General features: G+C 45.5%; 1 protein-coding gene across 3 annotated transcripts in view; it reads left to right on the forward strand.

The window, feature by feature from the left end:
* Positions 1-714: 714 nt before the first annotated feature.
* Positions 715-24,035, forward strand: part of LOC143187366 (serine/threonine-protein phosphatase 4 regulatory subunit 1) — a 146,145-nt gene continuing 122,824 nt past the window's right edge. The window contains exon 1 of one of the 3 annotated variants that reach the window (XM_076391543.1): positions 715-858. In XM_076391543.1, coding sequence (XP_076247658.1) covers positions 825-858 — 34 coding nt within the window. In that variant the 5' untranslated portion in view covers positions 715-824. Of the gene's footprint in view, positions 859-17,590; positions 17,634-24,035 lie in introns of those variants that run through there. The other 2 variants (XM_076391535.1, XM_076391552.1) reach the window with 2 other exon arrangements.

Consider the following 24,035-nt stretch of genomic DNA (forward strand, 5'->3'; position numbering starts at 1 on the left):
TACACGTACGTTTCATATCCTATATGTCCACTTAATGCTACCTCAATATTACAGTAAGTATAAAACAAATTCACTCACCACCCTCGATGGAACTTAAATATATTACTCCTAACTGCAATGTTTCATTCTCGATCAACTCCTTTCTTCTCCAATGAAATAAAACATTCACACAAACCACGTAAACAAATAACTTCCATATTAACGATACGTGTTTACCTGAGTTTTCTACAATAACTGTTCTCGAGAGTTAATGTATTTTAACTTTTAGTTTTATATAACACAGTAGAACCCCGATTAATTGAATATTGCGTATCTTGATTTTCAAAATTTCGATTGTTCAGTGTTTTAACAAGAATACAGTAGGACTGACAATGAAAGTGGAATTCGAACCATGGAGCAATGACTTTATATCGAAATTTAAAAAATTGGACATCACAAAAATATCTTACAATTTGTTTTTAAACAGATTAATTCAGAACTTCCTATATTAAATTTAAAAATTGAATATTAAATTTAACTCTCAAGAACAATTTGGAATAGCTGTACTCTGAGGCAGACACGTACGTATTCTAAGCGTGGCAAATTTAAAAATTGGACCGTTAGCGTTGGAACGAGAATCAAAATTGCCGATATCGATATCCCCGACAATCATTGAGGAAACGATCTCTCGATTCGAGCTTGTTAAACGCGTGGCCGTCAGAGCGCGTCGCAGTTTGTTACAACATGGAGGGTGAGTGAGTGCCTGTGGATCGAACGAGGCTGCCCGAAAACACGAGGGATTTTCAGCTAACCCGTGGTGTTTGTGGGTTTCAGATATACCCAACATGACGAGAGAGGACGTGGACGATTCCGACGAGGGTGAGTACCCACTCAGATACGCATTTTTGTCGTTTGTAAATGTGCGCGGAAGGGGTCGGCCGTTCGGCACGGTGGCCCCACCATCCGAAGCATGCCAGTGTCTGGCGTGCGTGGCGGTGGCGTGGTCGCAAACTCGCGTTCGCCTATCAAATACGATTTATCTCGGCGAATTTCGAGGTTAGGTCGCCTCGTCGGCGTTATCGCCGCCCCATGACAGCGTACCTCCGACACCTTTCGACGGGTGTCACGTTGCAGTTTGACTGCGAGCCGTATGTCACGCCGTGATTCTCACATGCGCGAGCGAGAGACACGAGAGCGAACTCGATGGCGTTTTATCGGTTAGGGGGCGCCACGAAACGTGCCGCGCTGTGTTTACCTCGACCGCAGTCTGGGAAAAAAAAGGAGAAAACAGAAAAAGGGCACGCGGCTGCTTTGCGTCCTCGTGTATTGTTCCACGTTTTTCGTGGAACTTTTCCGTGAAATTTACTTCGCCAAACGAAATACCATGCATTCTTCAATGTTGCACGAGTATGTCCGTGTTTCGACCTCTGGCCTTAGTGCACGAGTGACGACATGCTACTATATTTGACGACTGTGTAACATTGTCAGACGAGATGTCCTATTCTAATGGCTAATGTAAGTAAATTTGTCTTCATTTGATTCTTGATATTGTTGTCGATCCTCTGTGTATGGGGAAATTTTGTTACTATGGGAAATTGATATTGTTTTCAAAAGCATTGTTTCGGGGTATTGAAACGGTCTTTTTTGTCCCTGGGTTCTGTTTTCTCGTTCATTCAACCACGTGGCAAGTGTATCTATGTACGTAAATATCATGGAAACCGAAATGCGACTAAATTGAATGGCGTGAAAGCATTCTGAAGGGCCGAAGTAAACAAAGAGCTAATGCGCGGTTATTCGCCTATCGGGGTTACTGATCTTTCGACTTCCAGCTATTTACTAGTGCCATCTGTCGCGCACAAAACCGAACCAAATTATTAACTCTCGATATAGCATTCCATGGTAGACTGAACACTTGAGCCCTTTACTTTTCTTTCTTTCTTTTAACAAAACTTTTCTGAGCAGAAATGGACACGGAAATGAAATTAAAATTACGACGTATTTGTGAAATAACGTAATACGTGAAAGCTTATCGGCACGCGCTGGACCCTGAGAACTGATAAACTCAACGTTTTACCAATCTAGAACATCTACCTTTTTTCCTTGTTCCCCTACACGACTCGCTAACCATATTCAGTTTTATCTAGCATTCCGGAGGTTGTTTATCAGCTCTAGCTGCCACATAGAAAAACATTCGAACCGCTTCATTTTCTAAGCAACACGTATTGCATGCATCCCAAACTCGCCTCAGGAATTTCGTGTTCGTGACAATCGCGATCAGTTCGTGGTATCGTTGAGATCACCGAACGTGAACACATTATTCACTTGCTATAATTCAGATTCTAGGAACACCTAATTTTCGGTTGCTCACCAGATAGCACACAATAGTAGATGTTTACTGATAACCTCGCTCAGGTTCCTTTTACGTGAGTAATCCTTTGCGATTCATCGCTAGCCGTATCCTATTTGATGACGTTCAAAAGCAGCACGTGACACGCTGCTTCCTGATTCATACTTCCGATCCGATATCGTCGACTCGACTGTCGTCTCAGCGGACGATTTCTTTTTACGATCTTTGTCGTTCGATCATTCATTTCGGGTAATCTTGGTCGAGTCACGTTTCTTAGAAAATAGTTTCCCTGATGTGGAGGAGCGAAGTGAAGTAGAGAGGTCGGTGGATCACAGCTGATTTGTTTTGAACAGCCGATAACGATTGCGCGTGGTTTCGTGAGTAAGCTACCGCGAACGGGGATGAATCGTCGATGAGACTCGAGAGAGAAATGTTCGAGTTTTTTCGAAGACTGACATATGGCGACGGGCACCAGGGCCACGGATAAACGTTAGTAATCAGTCGCGATTATGCAAATTATTCGGTGACTGGCTGTGACAGCTAGCTGGGACACGTACGTTTCTCGGATATCAATGAATCCTTCTTTTGATTCGCGCAACAATACCGTCGTATTTTCGAGTTGCCCTGTAATTCTTGGCTAGGCACAAAGAGCCCTCGAATTTGACACATAATTATCGGGGCGTAGAAATTGTGTTTGGTAAACGGTGAATTAGCAAGAATATATCTAGATTGGGCTTCAAAATTGGCGTACAATTTATACAACTAACTTATTTGCAATGACTGTCACTAATGAAAATATCTCTTATAAAAAAATTACCTGTATCTATTTGATGAATTTACAAATATTTTTATGTAAGTGCACACGAATTATTTGATGGTTTTCTTACGTTCTTTCAGACGTTAAAATCGTTTATCGGTTTTCTTTCTTTTCCCTGGAATGAACCTCCGACACAATTTTTATGTGTAGTCTTTTATGTATTCATATTCAAGCTCTGTTTATTATGAATTGTAAAAAGCTCTGAAACGAGAAGATATAGATATGTAATTTCGTCAAGTAGATTGTACAGTATTGTCTGCAATTTTTAGTGTTTAATGTATTTGTACATGCTAGTGTCTGCTAGTAATGCGAAAAACCGCAAATCAAGTAAATCTTCACGTTTAAGTCGACACCAGTAGCTGATGAAACTGATCGTAGTTTTTGCTTTAGAATCTCTCGAGATCATTCCTCTAATACATGACATTTATACGTATCAAAGTCAGTTACTATTGTTAAATATTATGTTATATATTGACATAAGTAATATCGATAATTTCACCTTTTACACTGTGATTAAACTAGGCTATGAATACATACCTCACTATGAACTAGTCAGTGATCCGTGAGACGAGGAAACTGTACTAAATTCCTCTCTTACTTATGGTTCAGCTTTCTGTAATTTAGATAGCGCGTCGAGTTCCACACGGCTTCGTGGGACTAAAATCTCGGGGGGCTGATTACCGAAGCAGACGCGACGCGATCGATCGAACTCCAACAGGTTACGAATTCTGCGAGTCCTTGCGAAACATTTGCCGCGAAGAAAGAGAGCAGTCTCTTTAACCGGCGCGTACGTTGCTCCCCATTCTGTTTGCGTTTATCGGCAAAGTGATCTCGTTCTTTCTTTTTCCTTCCTGCACCCGGGCACGACGTCGACGTCGGTCGAAGAGGATAGGAGAGATGGATGAGAGAGAGAGAGAGAGAGAGAGAGAGAGAGAGAGAGAGAGAGAGAGAGAGAGAGACCTGGAAAAAGGGAGAGGAAGAGGCACAGGACGAGTATATAGGTGGATATACAGAGAAACTTTAATTTCTTGGCATTGTGAGGAGTTCCTTGCCCTTTCAGCCTTTTCAGTTCGGTGGTCTGTTTTTGATAGGAGGCCACGTCGTCTAGACACACCGGGGGTTGCCCGGCTTTTATAATCGCAACGAAATGCACCCCTCCGTGCTCGACGCAAAAATACCGGTTTTTTCATCTTCTCTCTCTCTCTCTCTCTCTCTCTCTCTCTCATCGTTGAATTTCACTATCCCCTTAATACCTCGTCACCCCTTCGCTCCGTAGCGACGTGCCGGCGCGTTACATTAAAATGATTTATTCTCTTTATTAAATTCGCATTCGGAGCCTACGAGAGCGCATTCTCGGCCCGCGTGAATCGAATCTCAAGACCGGATGCGGCGAACGATACGCGTCTCCTCCGGCACCGACCTGTCTCTGCCTCGAGACTACAGGATGCTTTTTTCCCCTCCCTTTCTTCTTCCCTCGGACGGGAGCAGCATAGTCAAAGGTCACGGAGGGGCATGAATATCGTTCTGGAACTTTTTCGTTGAGAACGCCGCCACTCGTTAGCGATCTCTTTGTCATCCTCGCGATCTTAACCGTGCTCATTGTCACTCTGTATCGATTGCTTCGGGATCGGTTGTTACCTCGGTTTGATCTAGTTTTCTGCTTTTGGATGCTGGGGTAGAATGGGTTCAGTATTATTAGATTATAGAAATGGGACACTTTCGTAAATTGTAAGGTTTACTGTGCATGTTTGTACAGTAAGGAGACTCGAGAAGAATTCTGTACCTCAGAGCTAGACTAATTCAAGTCCATTTTTTTTTTAAATTATGTTTTCTATAGAATCTTATTGCTTTCTCTTCGTTTTATTAGAATAATACAAATTTAGTTCAGTTACGACATAAGTGAAGGAAATTTAATAATACAGACTACTTCAAATACTATGTTAAGAAATGGGTAATTGCATTTGTCTTTCGGCTCTCCTGAAAAATAACAAAAAGGAACTTGGGACGCATTGGCTCTTAGGTACAGAATTTATAAAAGTGCTTGATGTAGTTTCGGTTCCAGAAATTGGAACTCAAAAATTGAAATAGGAAGAAGAATTTTGAAAATTTGGAAATTCAATATTGGAATATTTGAGGATTTGAGAGTTTCAATATTGAATGTTTGGGAATTGGAAAATTTCAATATCTGTAACTAGAGAGGAAAATCGTGACTATTATCGGACAACTTTGCGATACAATCAAAATACGCAACATATAAAGCCCATTATGGTAATAGTGTCATAAATAATTCGAGCAGCTCGTTCTCCCACAATTTTGCTTTCCATGTAACGGTCCACTTATGAAAATCTATGGATATGTTTTAGAACTATAGGCGTAAACTTAAATGAGATCGCCGACAGACGTGCCTATATGTTTCCTTTGATTTATGCGCCTCATAAAGTGTTAACTTTGCGCCTATAGTTCCGAAACAGTTTGTGTAATAATAGAGCGAAGTTCAACCCGTGCCCCAGACATAGTTGAACAGTTGTCCGACGTTGCCCGCGTCGTGAGACCTCAGCAGATTAAAAGTCGATCGAGTCGTTATCAATTAAACAAACGAAATCGCCCCAGTAGCATCGAGCTTATCCAGCGGTTGCAATTTTCGATCTAATCGTCTCGAAAGTTCGTTATCCCCCGATCGTTGGCTCTCGAAGCGAGCCCCCAAGTTCACCCCCTGTCCTGGGGGCGAGCAAGACGAGTCGAACCGAGCGGTGGCGCCGCCTGTCGTCAAAACGGACGGTCGAATGGCGGCCCGATTATTACATGACATTCCTCGAATACCATCCAGACCTCCCTCGTCTCCGCTCGCAACCATAGACCCCTTCTCCTCTCCCCGCCTTGTCCCCCTTCGATTTCTTATTCTCTTTCACGTCCGTGTAATGCGGCAACGTTACTCTGTTCCCGTTCCTCCCCGGGTTCTCGCGTTACAGAGAAGCAACGAAGGCCTCCAGAAGAGGCAAAAGGCTTCTGGCTCGAAAATAGGCCCGCGATACGAATGATAAAAGCACCCTCCGCCACGGCGTGCCGCTCCTCCACACCCTACCGCATCCATCCGTTTCCAGCCGTCTCCCCTCGCCCTTCGACCCCTCTCCGAGTCGTCTTCGCCTCGTTCGCCTCCTTCGCCGTCTTCCCGTCGCGGAGGAAGCGCGATCGAGAATCAGCCGCGCCCTGTCGAGAGGGAAGCAGTCTTGCGCCGCGATATTCCGGCTCGTTGATTACGTGAAAAAATAGCCGAACGATCTTGAGAGATGGACAGATTATATCGCGTATCGGGATACTTATTCTCTCCCTATTCCTATGGGAAGCTCTTCCTTGACACAGGAGTTTCTTTTTCCAGGGTTCCTAGAGACCGAAACAGTTTCTTTGTTGTTGAAACGGTGGTGGGTAGCTCGAGCGAGGATTAAATCGGGAAAATTAGTTTGACCACTCCTGTCTTCGAATTTTGGCAAAATTTTATCGAGATATTGGTCGTTTAGTAATTCCAACGATCTTTCCTCGAGATTAAGCGCGCTTTCGTACATAGACGCCGGCAGGGAGGACGCCAACGACGACGCCGGACGCGGCGGCGGTTGCGAGGTAATACGATCGATTCGCGGCCGCCTTCCATTGTCGCCGCCTCTGTGTAAGGGTTTGCAGTAACCCCCTCGAGAAGGACGCTGTCTGACACCCCGTTAGAGAAAGGGAAAGAGAGCGGAAGAGGGCGGGAGAGAGTGAGAGGTGGAGCAAGAGGAAAAAGGAAGCGAGAAAGAGAGGGCGAGAAAGTGGCGGTAGTAGAGATAGTACGATTCCTCGTAAGCCACGAGCGAACCCATTCATAAAGACGAGGCCGTGACTAACGAGTAAGGAGAAACGAGCGCGAGTTCGCTTCTCCCTGCCTTTCACTCCCTCTCTTTACTTTCATCCGTCGACCTTTCTCTCTCACCCTCGCTCTCTCCCTCTCTCTCTCCTTCTCTAGTATCGATTTCCTTTCTCCATCCGCGCCTCTCTCCCCTCGTCGGCCCGTTATCGCGCTGGATAACGAGTCGAATTTTTCCCTTCTTTCCTCCGCTTTTCCGCCACCCAGCTGCTCACTCCCGTGCTCGTCCCCTTTTCTTCGCGCACAGTCGCGGCTAATTAAAAACGCTTTCGCGCGACCAGAACCACCGACGACGAATTTGATAAACGACCCCGAGCTGTGTCGATCGCGAAACGGCTGGGGAAAAAACGACCGTAAAAACTGCCCCCCACACCCTGCAGATTTATCGATCAGGGGCGAATTACGCGATGACGCGTTCGGCGGTTGCCTCTCTCTCTCTCTCTCTCTCTCTCTCTCTCTCTCTCTCTCTCTCTCGATTCGATTTTCCCCGGAAACGATTGGTTGCGACTGTAACCGAACCGTTTTTGCGACTCGCCGCCGCTGGAACCGTCCTCGCGCGCGCGTTCGCAAGAAACCATGAAAATCGCAGAAACGCGGCGGGAGGTAAAACGACGGTGACAGAAGCACGGAGGCCGATGGACGTCTTTCTAGGCGCACGCTTCCGCGTTCCATCACGTGGACCGACCTCCGGGAAGGACGCGACATCATCGATGACGACCGCGCTCGCTCGCCTGTTTCTTTTCCCTGTCGCGTTCCCAGAGCCCCTCCGGCCCCGATGGCATTGTTTCGAGCTATTCGTAACGGCCTTAAAAGCGGAGTCCATCTTCCGACCGCGGACATAGATGGCCTGCGAGTTGGAGGACTGGCTTTTCTTGCGACTTTGTCTCTAGGCTTTTTCATTCGGCTCTGGAATCTCCTGCGTTGCACAGTGGCTCCGTTGTGGCCTCAAAATTTATCGGCGCTGTGCTCCTAAAGAGGCACGTTGTGTTTTATAAGATCGATTCGCGCGTTTATAGCTCATTTTTTATGTGTCAAATATATTGTCGCGTCGGTTTGATAGGGAACTGACGGAACTAAGAGAAGTAGGTACGTACCTAAATTTTTTAAAGAATCGGTTTGAAATCACTTGTGATTTTTGGGTGATGATTATTAATTACTCAAGTGTATAGCAATGGCAGAATCTTGCTCTTTTACTACTTCGGTAATTGTTATTGGGTTTGAGGATCTCTGGTAAAATATTTCTGTGTCCCTATGTATTACTATTACAGTAGTATTTACTACTAATTGTACTGAAATGTTAAAGTAATAGCTTTTCAGGTGATAATAGCTCAGTTTTTTAAACGTTTTGCAAACCGATAATCTGAGTAGGGTACAAAAACATTAAAATAGAACGCGTACGCTTTAAATAATTCCTGGAAATGGTAAATATGGCTACAAGTGTACAGCAACATATTTTCGTCGTGAGACCGCATTCTTTAATTCATCCGCTCTCCAACGTGAAACGTTTCACCTGATCGAGAAATACCGAGGTAACCCCACGAGGGACTTTATTACCGTGCGGAGGAAAGTTTTGATTGGGTTACAAAACTCGTTCGCGGAGGGATCGATGGATACCTCGGAAACGGAAAACTCGATGTAAACGCGCCCTTCGCGTCCTCGTCCTCCAGTGATTCCGGCCTTGGTTGAGCGTTCAAAACGCAGCTCGTGGTCGGTAGAGAGGAAGAGGGAGAGGGTGCGGAAAGGAGAGAAAAAACAATCTAGCTAATTTTTCTACCGCACACAAGGGCAGTGGGACAACCACTGTGAAACTGAAGTGTCACCCCACCTCCGTCCATTCAGTCGTCCCTCAAAGGGACGCGGATCAAAGGTATACATCCGACCTTTATCTGACTGGAAACCGTCGAGTCCTGTGGATCCGCGACATTCATTTCTATATAGCATCTAATCTCGATTCCTTTCACTGTGGAATTCTACAGCCTCCACCTGTCCACGCGAGTCGGTTAACGATCCTCGAAGAAACACTTTAAGAAGGTCTTCTCGTCTACAGTTGCAGGGGGATCGATTTCTCCTTCTTTCTTTTTTAAATATTTTTTTAATGTCTGAAACCTTGGAACGGTATTCCTATCGTGTTAAATTGAAATTTGAAAAATTAATGATGTTATGTAATTTGTAATAATATCTACTTTGGTTAAAGCGTTTACTATTTTTATAATCTTTCTTCTTGTGGTCTCAGTTATGACCAACTTCTGTGTACTTAACACGAATATTCTTACGTCCTTAATTTTGGATAAGTATTTTTTCTCCATCCTCTCTTTCAGTATTATTTTATAATTTTATTATTGATACCACGTTTACATTAGGCTACGTTTGTTCGTAAAACCGACTGTCAACTTGAAGTTGATCCAAGTTGTTCGGGTAAACTCAATTCAACCAAGTTGGAACGATAGCTTGAATCGACTTTGGGTTGATCGACTAGGTTGTCTAATGTAAACGTAGCATAACGGATATATTATCCTCTCACAATTTGCAAAATTACCAAACCTACATAAGTATACATATAGTACGCTCTGAGCAAGCTATCTCTAACACTTTCTAAAAAAAATACCAGAGAAGACTTCCTTAAACGCAGCAACGACTGATTCGCGTCGAAAGCACGCGGAAGCTCGCCGATTTCTTGCACCCTCGAGCGGTCTTCACGTCTTGAAGTTCCTTCGGCCGAAGTGTCTGATTACCGATACGTAGCCGCGTAATTATTACCGTATACGTGACTATCGAGGTATCCCAGACAACTTGGCACTCACGTACGCGACGTCCGATTTCGCGATGGAACGTGCTGGAGAAACGAAATCGTTGGGTGAGTTGGGAGGAGCTCGAATCGCGGCGATAACGCGCATCGATAACGCGGGGTTTATTCAAAGAACGGCTCGATACTTCCATTAATCAAACTCGAACGGGGAGAATGGACGTGCGTTGTGAATGCAACGTGAAAGTAACGCAGTGGCCTGCGTGGAAGCCCGTACAGCTGGTGCGTTATCAGGTGCCTTTTAGGAGGGGGGATGAGATAACGACCGAGGATGTGTCGTAACACCTTTCTCCTCGTCAGCCCCGTTTCTCTGCTCTTTTCCTCTCTTTCCTTACCTCCGATCCTCTTTCCCCTCTGCATACACGCAAGGGTTAGGGAGAAACGCGCGCGAGGAGAGTCGGCCTTTGTCTTCGTTTTCTTCTTTCGAAGCCGGTCGTCCGATTAGGCACCGCGTGTAAATGTGGAAACTAGCTCCTCAATGGACGAGCCTAGCATTCTTCACCTCTTTTTTAGGCACGTGTTGTCGTTCCTATGTCGCTCCTATATGCATTCCACATGTGGGTGCGTAGTGTAAATAAAATTCCACTGGCTCTAGGCTCCAAGCCTCTACATGGAAAATCGTATTGCGTTGCCACTGAATAAATGCTTTTGCTTCGAGAGGGAAACACTTTTTGGTAGCTACGAGCAAAGTATCGTGCGAAATAAACAGCTTTCGCTACGAAAAGCGAGGAATTATTATCTTTTTTTGGTTATAAACTCGTGAAGACTTTTTCTATACCTTGAAATTATTTGGAGATGAGTTGCATCTTTGTGAATTCTTATTCACTTTTCCTATAAAGACTGTATGAACCTATCTCAGAAATGTGTCTCTTATTAGAATATTATGATAGCGATGGCGGAGAGCTTTAACGATGAATCATTGCGACTACCCACTCGCGAAAGATGCATATTAAAGAGTATAAAAAAGGCAGTAGATAGTTATTTACAAATAGTTCCTACCTACAAGTAGTCATAAATTTCAACTGTCATATGCATTCATTATTTTTTAATTTCTATAGGCAATCATAACCGTCGTAAAACTAAAATAATTTAAAGACCTAAATTTGCATTCCAAAAGGGACCACAGCAGAGGGGTCAAAAGTTCAATACATTCCACTCATATGCTTCTAAAGAACGCTCCGATATCTTAAAAGGGAAAAAAGTTCGGATCGAAAGAATCTCGAATCGAATGAAATCGGCCACCATTTTCAGTCATTGTCTAAAAATAATTACGTCGTTTTGGGAAACGTAAAAACCGGGTTGGATAAAATCGATCGCCACCCCCGTTACAAACCGAGAACGTCATTTCATGTATTTTTAAAGCTTTTTCCTCCCCTCTGTCAATCGAGCAGCGGCGAGTGACGAAAGAAGCGGAGGACGGATCGAGGTCAAAGTTCAAAGCGGCACGAGAAATTTCGTCCCTGGAATGCGCCGGTTCCCGCGCAATTGTTGCGACAATTTAGCGCCGTTGTCTCCATCTCCTCCTTCGTTATCTCGCCAACAAGTTAATCTTTATAAATAGCCCGAGCCATGGTTATATTTAATCCTGACCCTCGTGGTCGCCTGTTTCTGCGGTGACACCTCTCTGTCTCGTCTTCGGCGCCGTGCTCTAAGCGCTGGAAAACCGACTCGACGCCCGACCACGTATAAATTCGTTCGCGCGATTACGTGGCAGGGGTTTACGAAACGATTGGGTAATGTCCAATTTTTCGCTGCGCCACGAATAAGGACGCGAGTGACACGGGGGCCGACGTTAATCAAGAGCCCGCGGAGAATGGATCCGATGGAGCGCGGAGGAATTATTTATTGAAGCTGCCGGCTGACCTTTCGCCGATTTGTGACCCGGTTTTCGGAAATATCATCCGCTCGCGTAGTGGAGCTAGTACGGCTTTCTGAATAATAGAAACGCTTCGCGCGAGTAATCCATCCGACGTTCGGCAGAGCTGCTTTTAACGCGACCAGTTTCTCACGTCTCTCCTCTCCCCCTCTCTCTCTCTCGAGCTGTCTCTCGTAGTCTTTCGGTTAACCTAAATCCAGACACGACTGCTAATCGATCGGTCTTTTACGCTTCCACCCTTTTTTTTCGCCGAGCACGACCGTGTTTCGATAGACAGATACTTTCGTTAATCGATTGATCTGGTTATGATTCTTGATGTAGGAGAGGGCAATATAGAATGTTTTTTTTTCTTGTTGGAGGATTCTGAGCTTCTCTGTGCTCAGGCAGCGCATGGTAGTTTCCTGTACCACTGCTAGAAAAGTCCCTGCGAATTAATCTTAGAGCTCGACCGACAATAAAACCGGACTGTCCTTACATTCCTGGGCAGTGTGTCGCCCGCTATTTTAAGCCCGGAGTTTAATAAACTTACGTCTCTTAATTAGACCCACTTCTCTCCTCTGTCTTCTCCTCTCTCGTTCTCTTCGCGTCTACATCTGACTATGGTCGGCCAGTTGCTCGATCAACGTGTCGTTAGCCTTGTTACGCTCGGCCGCCGAGTTGATCATGCTCAAAATTTGCTCGTGAAATCCCTGTACAGAAACAATTCGTATCCTCTTTCTATCCCCCTTTTCCACTGTCACGACTTCTTTTCCGGCTTGCATCGAGTTCCTTAACTCCCTCGAACGCAGTGTGTAAAAGAAGCGATTTAAAAATGCAGTTATGCAAGGGAACGGCCACGTAATGGTTCTTTCTTGTCGTGTTCCGAGGAGCGATGTTATCCCTTCCCGCGAAGTAATTGTCTCGGTACCAGCATATCGAGTACGATTCACGATATTCGCCGGTGTACACGAGGTATTCTTTGTGCACTTTTTTCCCTCCCTCCCTCTCGCTCTCTTCCGCCCATGACGCCACGCGAGTTTACGTGTACGTCGTGTTACGGCACTGCGCAGCGTACGCTCGCTATTCTATGATACAATCAATGAATGACTGACTGCGTGCCGTGACGTGGCTGTGCTGGTGACCGTGATGACTTATCTCGAGCTCTTTCCTCTCTCGCCTCCGCTTACATTCATATTTTTCTGTTCGAACGATACAAGATACTCGTTCGGGCTAAAAATTATGGACGTGTGAAAGTCGATTACAATCGCGGGAATGGGACAGAAATTGTAGTAGTGCTAAAAAGGTGACGAACGTAGGTTTGTGGAACAATTTTTTTTTTTTCTACTTGTTACCTAATGGAATTACTAATGGGAATTTTCTGTGATGTATTTAAGGATGAAGGAAAACAAATTTTATTGGAGTAATTCCAAATTATTATCGGAATTTGTATACATATTTGAATATGAAATCTTTCTATAATAATTATTATAGGATTATTATATAATAAATAATAAATTATAAGATTAATTATTATATAATAATGAGAAACAGTATCTATAAATGACTTTAAAATAACTGTACCTTTCTTTGCTGTATTTAAACACGAACTCCATGAGCCCTTCCGTAATTCAATTTAAAAAGGAAAATAATTTATAAATTTATAATGCTTTTAATTTGATCGATTGAACTATTCCAACCGGGTAAAAAATCTTGTCAATAGAACAAGAACTTCCAGCATTGAGAACTAAATAAAATTATACCAAATTATTCAGAAAGTCTTGTATTTTAAAAATTAACAATCAATTTACTTGGAATTCTTTCAATTCCTAGAACTTATCCCACCTCTATGAAATTCATTCTAAGCTACGAAAAAGAAATCGAAAATAAACCAGATAAACTGAATCCACCAACTGTGTTCTTTCCGTGCAATCTCACTCCAATTTAGCTCCAAAGGGGGCCAACTTGGTAAGCATATCCCGCGGCCCAAATTCTTCGCGCGAACCGTTTAACCGAGGCTGGTTTCACCGCGCAAACGAACCTATCTAGAAAATAGGAGACAGGGAGAAAGAGAAAGGCCAGGTACAATTCCGACAAAGCCGGTGTGCCCCTTCTCATAGTTTCCTCCGGTTTCCACGACGGTTCTTTGTCCATCCGTTCGCTCGGGCTTTCTCCTTTCATCCGGTTCACGTTAACGACGTAAAGCGTGCGCTCGCCATGGCAGACTGCACGCCACTGTGCAATCAATGAATGACGGTGTGGCACGGCGTAGCGTGCGCACTGATCGCGATGACTTTTCTTATCTGCCAGCCTCTCCTTATCCGTTCCTTGTTTCACGTCTTTTTCCCTCCAGCGCTGCCTCGCCACTCTACATCTGTTTTCCCTCTCGTTCTCGAGCTCGCGAGGCTCCCATCCACTCGCCTCCTTCTTCCTCAGCCGTCTTTTTTTCTTTCCTAGTCCCCCGCGGGCCCCTCTCCTACGCTTTTTTTCACTCTCGTTCGCTCTCTTCCTGGGACCCCCACCCCTTCATCCGGTTCGCATTACCCGCGATGCGTACGCTGACGAGTACGCGAAAGGAGCGCCTCCACCCTTATCGCAACGGTGCTTGCTCGCCCCGAGGCGGACGCGAGTAAAACGCCTTCACAACGACGCTACTGCGCTCGTATTAACCCTTCGTTTAACGGGACCTCGTGGACGGGTCGTTCCTGACCCACGCTAAGGTTTTGTATGCGCCTGGATCCAATTCATGGATCGCTCGTATTATGCCCGTGGTTTCTGCAGAAGTACGGCGTGGATCGTAAAATTAAGCAAATGGTGAAATAGACATTTATGAGGCGCTAAGAAAGGAAAGACTCCAATTGGTTGACTCAGATTTTAACGAGATCTTGTGAGATAATTGGAGGTCTTTAGATAGAGGTCTTTAATAATATTTATGAAATATTGTATCATTACTGTTACCACAATAAAATTGCAAACAGGAAATTTTAGTGACTAGCAATTGATTCTAAGGTTTTCAATGTACATTGAAGTGATATGTAATCTGAATTGTTCATATCTTTAAAGTTATCAACAATCGACGTATCATTAGGAATTTGTATGCTATCATGTTTCCAAAATTCAATGAAATCGAAGTCGAACAGTTGGTGTCCTTCGTAAGATCAGTAAAGGAATAGAAATATTGAAAAATAAGAATTTCAGCCTCTTGCAATATCTTGAACAATTACTATTTTTAATATAGGCTATACCACCACTCAACGCGTCCATTTATCACGCTATACTTCTACGACGACTATAGGTGTAGCGTACGTAATTTTTAAAATAAATATTGCTACCGTGTTAGATAAAGCAATCGAGCTTCTAGTAAATTTGCCTTAGTGGATCGAAGGTTGAGGCGGCGCGCCTCGCTGCTTGAGTGTCGACAGAGTTTTCAGGGAATCAGAAGGAAGTTGCGCGTTGAGGATTGATAGCACTCACTATCAGAGGCGTGGTCGTAAAAGTATAAATATCGATCGAGGCCAATGTAACTTGTTTGTATTTATGGGAAATACTGCGTCGTTACGATTTTACGTTTAATCGATGTTAACGTCCAATACTTGGTCGGTCCAGTTGTAGCGTATGTAAAGATTCATTGCAAGAGGTCAGAGGTCAAGAAAGCTTTGTGGTTCGCTAGATTTTTGGGTATAAGCTCGCTTATGTAGAGTTCCTATGAATCTTGATAAAAGAAAATATTATAGGAAGGAAGTAAAACAAGGAGATATTCTATGATATTTTTATTATAATACTTATTCTATGAGATTTTTATTCTATAGTTCCGTTCAGCTAAATTAAGCATGAGAGTTAGAAGAGTTATATTTATTATGGGCTTTGTAAATAATTGTTGAAATGAATAAGTATATATACAGTAACTCATAAGTTTCTTCACAGAAAATTGTTAAATTCATGTGTTCAAACTTATTAAAGAAATAATTAATCAAAATATTTTACTTGCTTAAAAGAAAAATCAATACGTTATTATTTCAACTACTTTACTTTTTAGTACACTGTACATTGTCCATAATTTTGTATAATTATCTTCCGTTCGTTAGGCAGCCTAAATGACTAAAGTATTCGTTTCATACAATACAAAATAATTCTCATTTTTTAACAGGAAAAATTCAAACAGAAGAATTTTCCAACCAATCTATTACCTTAAATACGTCTAAACCAATCTAAAAATCACACTATACAATCAACCCTCAAAAACACAGGATATCTAAAATTACAATTCCCTGCGAATTACAATAATACATAACTCATAGCCATCAAAGTGTCAACGACCAAGGCGTATCATCGCTATCATTTCCATAATATTTTACTGCACCCCACCAAGAAAAACGTTTCTTTAAACCTACCCCCAAGATGAAGAAAAAATACTCCACTACTCCAAGGAACTCCCCAAATTCCTCGAACTCGTCTACTGAAAAACTCGAGGCAAGGAACGCATCAGGACTAACCGTGGTCGGCTAGTCGCCGATAGTCGTCGGCGTCGTCGTCCTCGACGGTCGGTGACTATCGATCGGTGGCGGGCGTCGGCGTCGGCGTCAGCGCCGCTTGGTGGCGCCCCCGTCGATCGTAGGGACGGCGACGGCGCTGTTTCGTCTCTCGCCGCCCCTGTGGGGTGGCGGAGGGGGTGGTGGGGGCGCCGACACGCAGACCAATCATGCCTTTGGTGGAGCCGGCTCTCGGCCGGCGTGTACGTGAGGCTGCCAGGCTAAATGCGGATTTATCAGTCGACGACTCGCGTCCTGGCCGTAAAACTTTTCGTCGATCCCCCCGTTTCCACGCGATCGCCACTGGGGTGAAGAACATCCTCCGCGGCCAGTGTCGTCGTCCGCGAGAGGAAGGACCGCGGATCGGCAAGGCGTTCCCGCTGCGACGGTTCGTTTTTTCATCAGCACCGCGACGGGAGGGGGGCGGCGACGACGGTGGAGAACGCGAAGGATGCTGCGTGTCCTTTGAGCCCTCGATGGTTACGCGAGACGCCCGCGCCGCGAGTTCGCCGAGCACGTACGACGGACCTTGGATCCACCGCGGCGCTCGAGGGATGGTGACGGATGAGTGAAAAAGTGCCGTGGCGAAGGGATCGGGAAAGGACCCTCTGTGTCGGGCTCGTTGCCTGGATACTAGTAGTGCCGCGATTTTTTTCCTACGATTTATACCTGCGTTAGGGTTTGTGATAGCACCTGGTAAAGACTCGGGGAACGGTCGTTCCTTCAGTTGGCGAAAGTTTGTCGGACGGAGTGCGTCGTCGGAGACCGTTGGTAATTACGTCAGACGAGTGGACCTCGAGGGAGGATGGATTCCTCTTTCCTCCGAGGAGGAGCGGAGAACCTGCGCGATCGCACATGGATGTTCGTAATTTACGGATCGTGTAAAATCGGCGAAAGACGATTCTACGCGCGTTGGAGACGTGGAAAAAGCCGATGTGCCGGTTCGTTTTTCGACGACGAGGAAAATGGCATTGTGACGCGACCGAAAGCGCGGAAAAGGCGGCGAGGATCTTGCCGGCCACGCATGGCCGTTTCGCCCGAAGGATGTCGTAAAATGCCGGCGTAAGGATCCATCTCGCCGGCCAGTAACCATTTCCCAACGTTCGTAATTTGGAAAGTAGCCTCGTACTATAAACGGATGGAGCGAATTTGACGAAAAAGTCTGAAATCTGCGATACACGAACGGATTTCGACATAAAATTGTGACCGGTTGACATTGCAAAGACATCGTTATCGAGTGTCAAGGATTCTTGTGCCGATCGAGACTGTCCCACGATAGTTCACGTACGAATGTGTGGTTGGTGTGCGCGCCCTTCTTTACAAAACTGACGCAATGATGTTTATTGTGACAACGCCTCGAATCACGTGGATACAGGAAGAAATGATTGGACCTCCTTGTACACCTGGAGAGGTGAGATTTAGCAATGAGAAAAAACCTTTAGTATTTTTCCCTGAGAGATTATAAAAAAGTATTTGTCGGTAATAAGAAAATGTTGCATGAAGCGTACGTTGTGTAATCTTGGAAAAGGAGAAAACAGTTCGTTATGCGTCGAAGCATCACTTTGCATTCGTCCTTCTTTATCGAACAAAAAAGCAAGCCCGGAAAATCTACCATGCAGAACCGCTCGTGATACATCGGTTGCGTAATATCTGCGTTGCTCGTGTCCGAATAACGGTAGAACGACGATAAACAAGAGTTCTGCTCGGTCAGTTAATTGCGTAAGTATTTCAAGTTCTTCGCGTCGTTGGCGCTTTTTTTCCCTCATTAGAATGCGTGAAAGGAAGCGAACAGAGTCACGAAGAATAAAAGAAGGCGAAGAATGGCTAGAGTGGGGGGGGGGGGAGGGGATAAAAGGGACAAGCCGCCGCGAAACATTGACAAAAACAAATGTTCTCATCGCAGCTAATGAAACACCTCCGGGGGTGAGAGAAGAGAGAAGGAGAGAAAGGAAGTAGGAGAGTGAGAAAAAAAGGCCGGGAGGGCGAAACGGAGAGATCGATGTAAAGCATGATCGGAAAGGGGTTAAACAATCAGGAGCGAGCAAAATGGGTTATATCGCGACTGAAATTAGGTATGACGAAAGGAGAAACCTGTCGATTCCCTTTGTTCCGCAGCGAGACGGTCCACGAAGACTTACCTCTTATCGATCCCCAGCCTCTTTGTTCTGCTCTTTTCTTCCACTGGTTCTTTTTGCCTTTGCCTGCGCGCGAAACAACGGTAATTAGCGAAAGAATTGATTTCGACGGCGAAGGACTCGCGTTCACGGCCCCTTTGAAGCCTCTAAGAGAGTAATGGTTTGTTATTGATCTATCTCGAAGAGTCTCGCGTTGCTTCTTCGTTTCGTCCTCGCTTTGATCGACGAGATGGGTGGCTGGCAAATAAATCTGCCAGAAAATAAAGAATTCTTCTGGCTCCTGTAATTGCGTCCGCAAAGGGCACGCGGAAAACGTTCCTCCATTGCTCTGCGGCGAGAAAAAGTTTTCGAGGAAAGTCGCCCCTCGGAGAAGAAAAGCAGAGCCGCTGTGAAATCTTTCGTGGTCACAAGGCTCAGCCCACAAAACACTTGGTGTTCCTTAAAACTCAAGCCAATTGCGGTAAACGCGAGGAGTGCCGTTGAATCGGTTCCTTTTTTTTTCCCTCCAGATTTACTTTCGAATCTAGTGGATCCGAAGCACGTAGCGGTGCCCTTTTGACCTTTCCGCGGTTGAACCTGGTTCACCAACACCATGGCTCCGATTCCAGCGTTACAGGCTCGTTATATTCGCGGCGCCGTAATTACACCACGACGTAAACGGAAACCACTGACGGTTGTTCTCGTATCTATGTATAAATTTTCATACTCTGGCCCGAATGCGCGTCAAACGTATCCTTGATCGCTTTTTCCAGCACTTTCACGCGTGGACGGTGCCTGTATCGCTGTTTCCGCGAACATGATTAAAGGGATTCGTGTCCGTTCGTATTAAATGGATAACGATCGCGTTATCGGGATCCCACTTTAAATCGGGTCAATTTTTCTGTCACTCTTGGGGGACTGGAATAATTTCTATTCATTGTTTCGCTGTATCGTTAGCGGTCGCGTTATCTTAGCAGGCGCGGAAAATGAGCGTTACGTAATTGCATAGATATAAGCAGTTGGATCGTTGTCGCGTTTGCCTGACTTATTTCCAGTCTTCCGCATGATCCGAAAGCGACGATATAAATATTCATTTGAGTATCTACGGATAATGCGAATATCTTTCGTGCAAATATGTATACTCGCCGCGCGTAGACGTCATCGGAAAATTCGATTATTCGATCGGGAATATCCATTGGGAATCATGGGAAACCGACATGTTTGACGTCATCGTGTTGATGCGCGTAAACGAACTCCTGCAGTTCGACTCGACTCGATTAACGAGAACGTGACGTTATTTTTGTATCTGTTGTTCAATTGAACGATGAGGTTGTAACTTGTTTTGAACACGATTGCTTCTGCTTCCTTCGAAAACAAGTGTACTATTGAAGCGATTGAAATTATTCGTGGAACTATTTATTGAAATTTGTATTTTTTCTAAATTCTATCTCTTTAATCATTTTGCTGGAAATAGCTACTATGGTACGTAGAAAAGAATTGCTTAAAGTTGGCACTTATAGATACTAGTGGTAAAAATTTGTACAGTTCAATATCCTATGATCTTTCATACAAAATATATAATGGCATAAATTACATGTTTTAGATTGATGTCTTCTTATATTCTCGTTCTTCGTTCTTACACACGTGTCTTATGTCCTAACAACTCATTTTCACAAAATATTGGTACTTTATCGTTTCACATAGCTCTCGAAATTCCTCTTATCTTCCACCGTAGACACTAATTAGTGATAATCCGAATTTCATCCCCTAGACAATGAATGTTTCTTTTTTATACACAACAGTGTATTATAAAGCAGTTTCAAAGAGTATACTTTGCTCCAAGAAGTAATACATAAAACAAACGCACAATTTATCTGCACACAAAACAATTACTTACTTCCCTTCTGGTTGTACCGTGATAGATAACGCATTCTTTATAAACGATTGTAAATAATTCCTTTCGTAATCTACTCCACGACCTTCCTCAGCCGTGCAGGTAATGCCACTCTACTTACCCCTCGTTAGCGTCCTTAAGCGATCGTCGGTGTATCGCATCAGAGCTCACCTTACACGACGCATGAATTATAAATCATAAGCGGCAGAAGTTCGTCGTTTGCCTCGTGCACTCCGTTGCGCTGAATCGTTTACTTTAGGTAGCTCCGTCCGTGGTCGAAGATTTACCGCTGGCGTGGAATCAATCGGAAGCGGTAGCCTGCCCGTATCGAGTCCGTGTCACTCGATCGTAAAAGCTCGGACGGTCTAGTCGCGCGCGCGGAAAGGAACGCGTCAAAACAAACAGACGCCGATGGAAAACGTCTCTAACGAGAGAGGGAACTTTCGCTTTCCGATCGGCGGTGCTCGCCTCGTTAACCTGTCATTACGTCAGTTGCACCGTGCCACCTGTTATTACGATACATTGTAGCAGCGGCTCCTATCGCGTTTCACGGGCTGCTTATAACGGAAGGCGAACGCTGGCCTTCCTGATTACACGCCTCTTCGCCGCGTCCTGCACAGAAATTGCCACTAATTACGCGAAACCCTCTCCTCCGCTGGCCTTCGAGCGGCTGTGCGTGGCTGCGTGCATCCACCGCGTTAATTTCCGATGGTTAACGATTAATCGCGCTCGCAGAGCCTTCGTAAACGTCGAAACTAGCGCGTTTCTTTCCCAGCTACCGCGATATCACGCTGGGCAGAGTAATTAGAAGTTCGCGCGAACCGTTCGGCGAAGTTGAACGCGGGGGAGGGACAGTAACGACCGTGAAACAACGCGCTTCGTGCCGTGGAAGTTTTAAAAAGTGTCAACCGCCGCGTTGAACGTTATTTCAGACGGTCGTTCCGTCATATTAAGCGCAGAACAAGAGGGCAGTAATTACTTTTCGTGGGACTGTCACGGCTGTCGAGCTCGTTTCCAGAGGCTCGTGCTTCAGTTATTAACACGGATGCTGGAGCGGGTGTTAATCGGCCGTCCAGACCTCCACGATATCCCCTATCTGACGCGGACACTGAGATAGCACGAAACCGACGGACACAAAAAAAAGAAATTTCTGATCCATCCATCCTTCCACTGTTCCACAATCTTTCGCACGGCCTTTCATATGATCGTGGATGAAACCCAACGTCCACGCCATTGCAGGGTTGTGTGGTGTGGTAGACGAGGGTGGGTAAAGAGCAGATAAGTTTTCTGAGCTTTGATTTTATCGATTAGGCTACAAAATCTGGGAAATATGTCGGTAATTATGACTGTAGCCTTAGGTAGAAATTTAAAAGATTTGAAATTTTTACTTACTTTATGGTACATTGGTTTCTACTGTAAAGAATTCAATGCATCTTCAATTTTCTGTAAACTGGTCATTTATTGTTACTGTTATTATTGACATAAATAGATAGAGATATATGTTTGACACAAAAAGGAAGGCAAGATATTGATCCATTGAGATGTGTTGTGTGTTCGCCTTGTTTCATGCACCCTTGCACTCTTCAAGCTGATACCTTGTAGGTATTACCTCTCAGTAGGTATTAGCTCTCAACCATAGAGAATATGTATTCTCCCATCAAAATCTCTCAATGGTATTCGCTACAGCTTATAACTCAGAGCAAAAGAATTTTGCTCAATAAAATCACAGTGTGATACCTTTTGTACGAGTTGGCTATAAAAACATGTTCCACTCTATAAACTCATCAGCGTATCTTGATCCCATATCGAGGAAACATTGTAACGCATTCTTAACTCATACTTGACAGCAAAACAAAATTAGCCTCACAAATTGCCCGTGTCATGTACCATACATGAATATGAACACCACTTTAAATGAAAAGTTTTAAATTACAAGTCACACATCAACATTCTCATCTTCTCCACGCAATTTTCTGCAAACACCAGGTTATCTATCGCTCGCATAATAAACGGCTCGGTTTCCCAGAGCCGAAACGATACAAGTTTTGCATCGTACCCTGATCGCCTTGAGGCACGTTTGAGCGGTGTCGCTATAATTGTATCGGGATCGTATCATTCCCACATGGTGCACGACCACCTTTCAGTGGGGGGTAAGGTGTACCAAAAAGGGGCGAAAGAGGTTCATTATACTGAGCGGAGGAAATCAGGATTTATCCTTTCTGTCTGAAACGGCGTGGTAACGTCGCCGACGGGGTACGTTGGCCATCGAAAATGTCGTTGATCCCTGGCGGTAGTGGTGGAACTGGTCGGCGACCGTTTGCGCGTATCGGGGTGAGAGAAGGATCTCTCCTGGGTTCTTCGACTTCGATCCAGACGGGAGCAGACTCTCCCTCGTGGAGAAAGGAAGGAAGGAAGGAAGGAAGGAAGGAAGGAAGGAAGGAAGGAAGGAAGGAAGGACGGAAGGACGGAAGGAAGGAAGGAAGGAAGGAAGGAAGGAAGGAAGGAAGGAAGGAACCGACACAGCCAAAAGGGGTGCACGCATGACCCTGAACCCGACAGCCGCCGCGCCACCCGGTACAGGGGTGCGAACCTCTGACGGCGGGAGAAAGAGAAGGAAAGAGAGACAGAATGACCACGGAGGAACGGCGAAAGAGGACGGGGAAGGGGGGCCACGCGTATACATGCCGAACTGAGAGAGACAGGTCGACAGGGAGAGGAAGAGAGAGAGAGAAACAGTCGGAGTACAGTCCTCGGGATCAATACTCCCGCGTCTTGCGATCATTCATCTTGCCACGCCCCTCTGCTCTCTCCACACTCTCTCTTTCTCTTTCTCTCTGCCCCTCGTGTCTCTCTCCGTTCCTCGCCCCCTTTTCCCTCGCTCTATCTTTCTCCTTCCGTTTCTTCCATTTCTCACCCCCTCCCGCTCTATCTCCCTTTCTCCAGTCCTTCGGTTCCATCTTCATCCCCTTGGTACCGACGCTCCTCGTAATCGCGCTATCCTTACCGCCGTTTGCCGATGCGGTTGCCTATGATGGACCGAACTCGCGGAGAGAGAAATATCGAAGGACCCCGTCGAGCGCGACGAAAGGCGCTTCGTCGGTATCCCCATACTGTAGAGAATTCCGCGAAGAATGATAATCAGGGCTCCAGGGAACAATGGGTAGGGTAGGAGCTCGGGGAAGAGGAAAGAATCGGTGAGCAGTGAAACGTGCAGCGATGACATGGTTACCTCGAAATCAATAAATATCCAGAAACGCGAGATAAAAAGGGCGAGTGGGATGAGAGGAGCGAATGAGTGGGAGGAGGGAAGCGAGGAAACGGTTAGTAAGTACGTAGTAGCGCGTATATACGTGTCGGCTGAAACGCGTAGTACGGCTGCACTTGACTCGTCGTTGCACGTGATTCAAATGAGTTTCTGGGAAGCCAGCCCCTCCGCCGCCCACGCGGTAATGCCGCCAGGTCTCGAGAGGGGGCTGCACTAGGCCGAACGGAGCGAGAAAGGGTAGCGCCCGAAGAGGGGTGGGCGGTGGTTGTTCCAGATAGAAGGGCTCGTCGGCGGAACGGTCGATCCGATCGAGCGTCGTGATAAAAGACCGCCTAGAATCGGACAGACGGAAGTCTCCTCGCGAGATCGATATGTTGCTCTCTCGTGCTACGTCCTCCTCTCCCACGCGCCACAATCGTCTATTTCACGCCGTGGCCCTCCTCCCTCGCTGCTGAGGGTCCTGCCGCAGGAGTGGCCGACCGAGAATTGAGAGAATCCCTCTTCCTTCGGGGCTGCTGCTCTTTCTGCCTCCCCCGCTCG

This window comes from Calliopsis andreniformis, chromosome 2 (assembly GCF_051401765.1).
Source record: "Calliopsis andreniformis isolate RMS-2024a chromosome 2, iyCalAndr_principal, whole genome shotgun sequence".
NCBI classification, from domain to species: Eukaryota; Metazoa; Arthropoda; class Insecta; order Hymenoptera; family Andrenidae; genus Calliopsis; species Calliopsis andreniformis.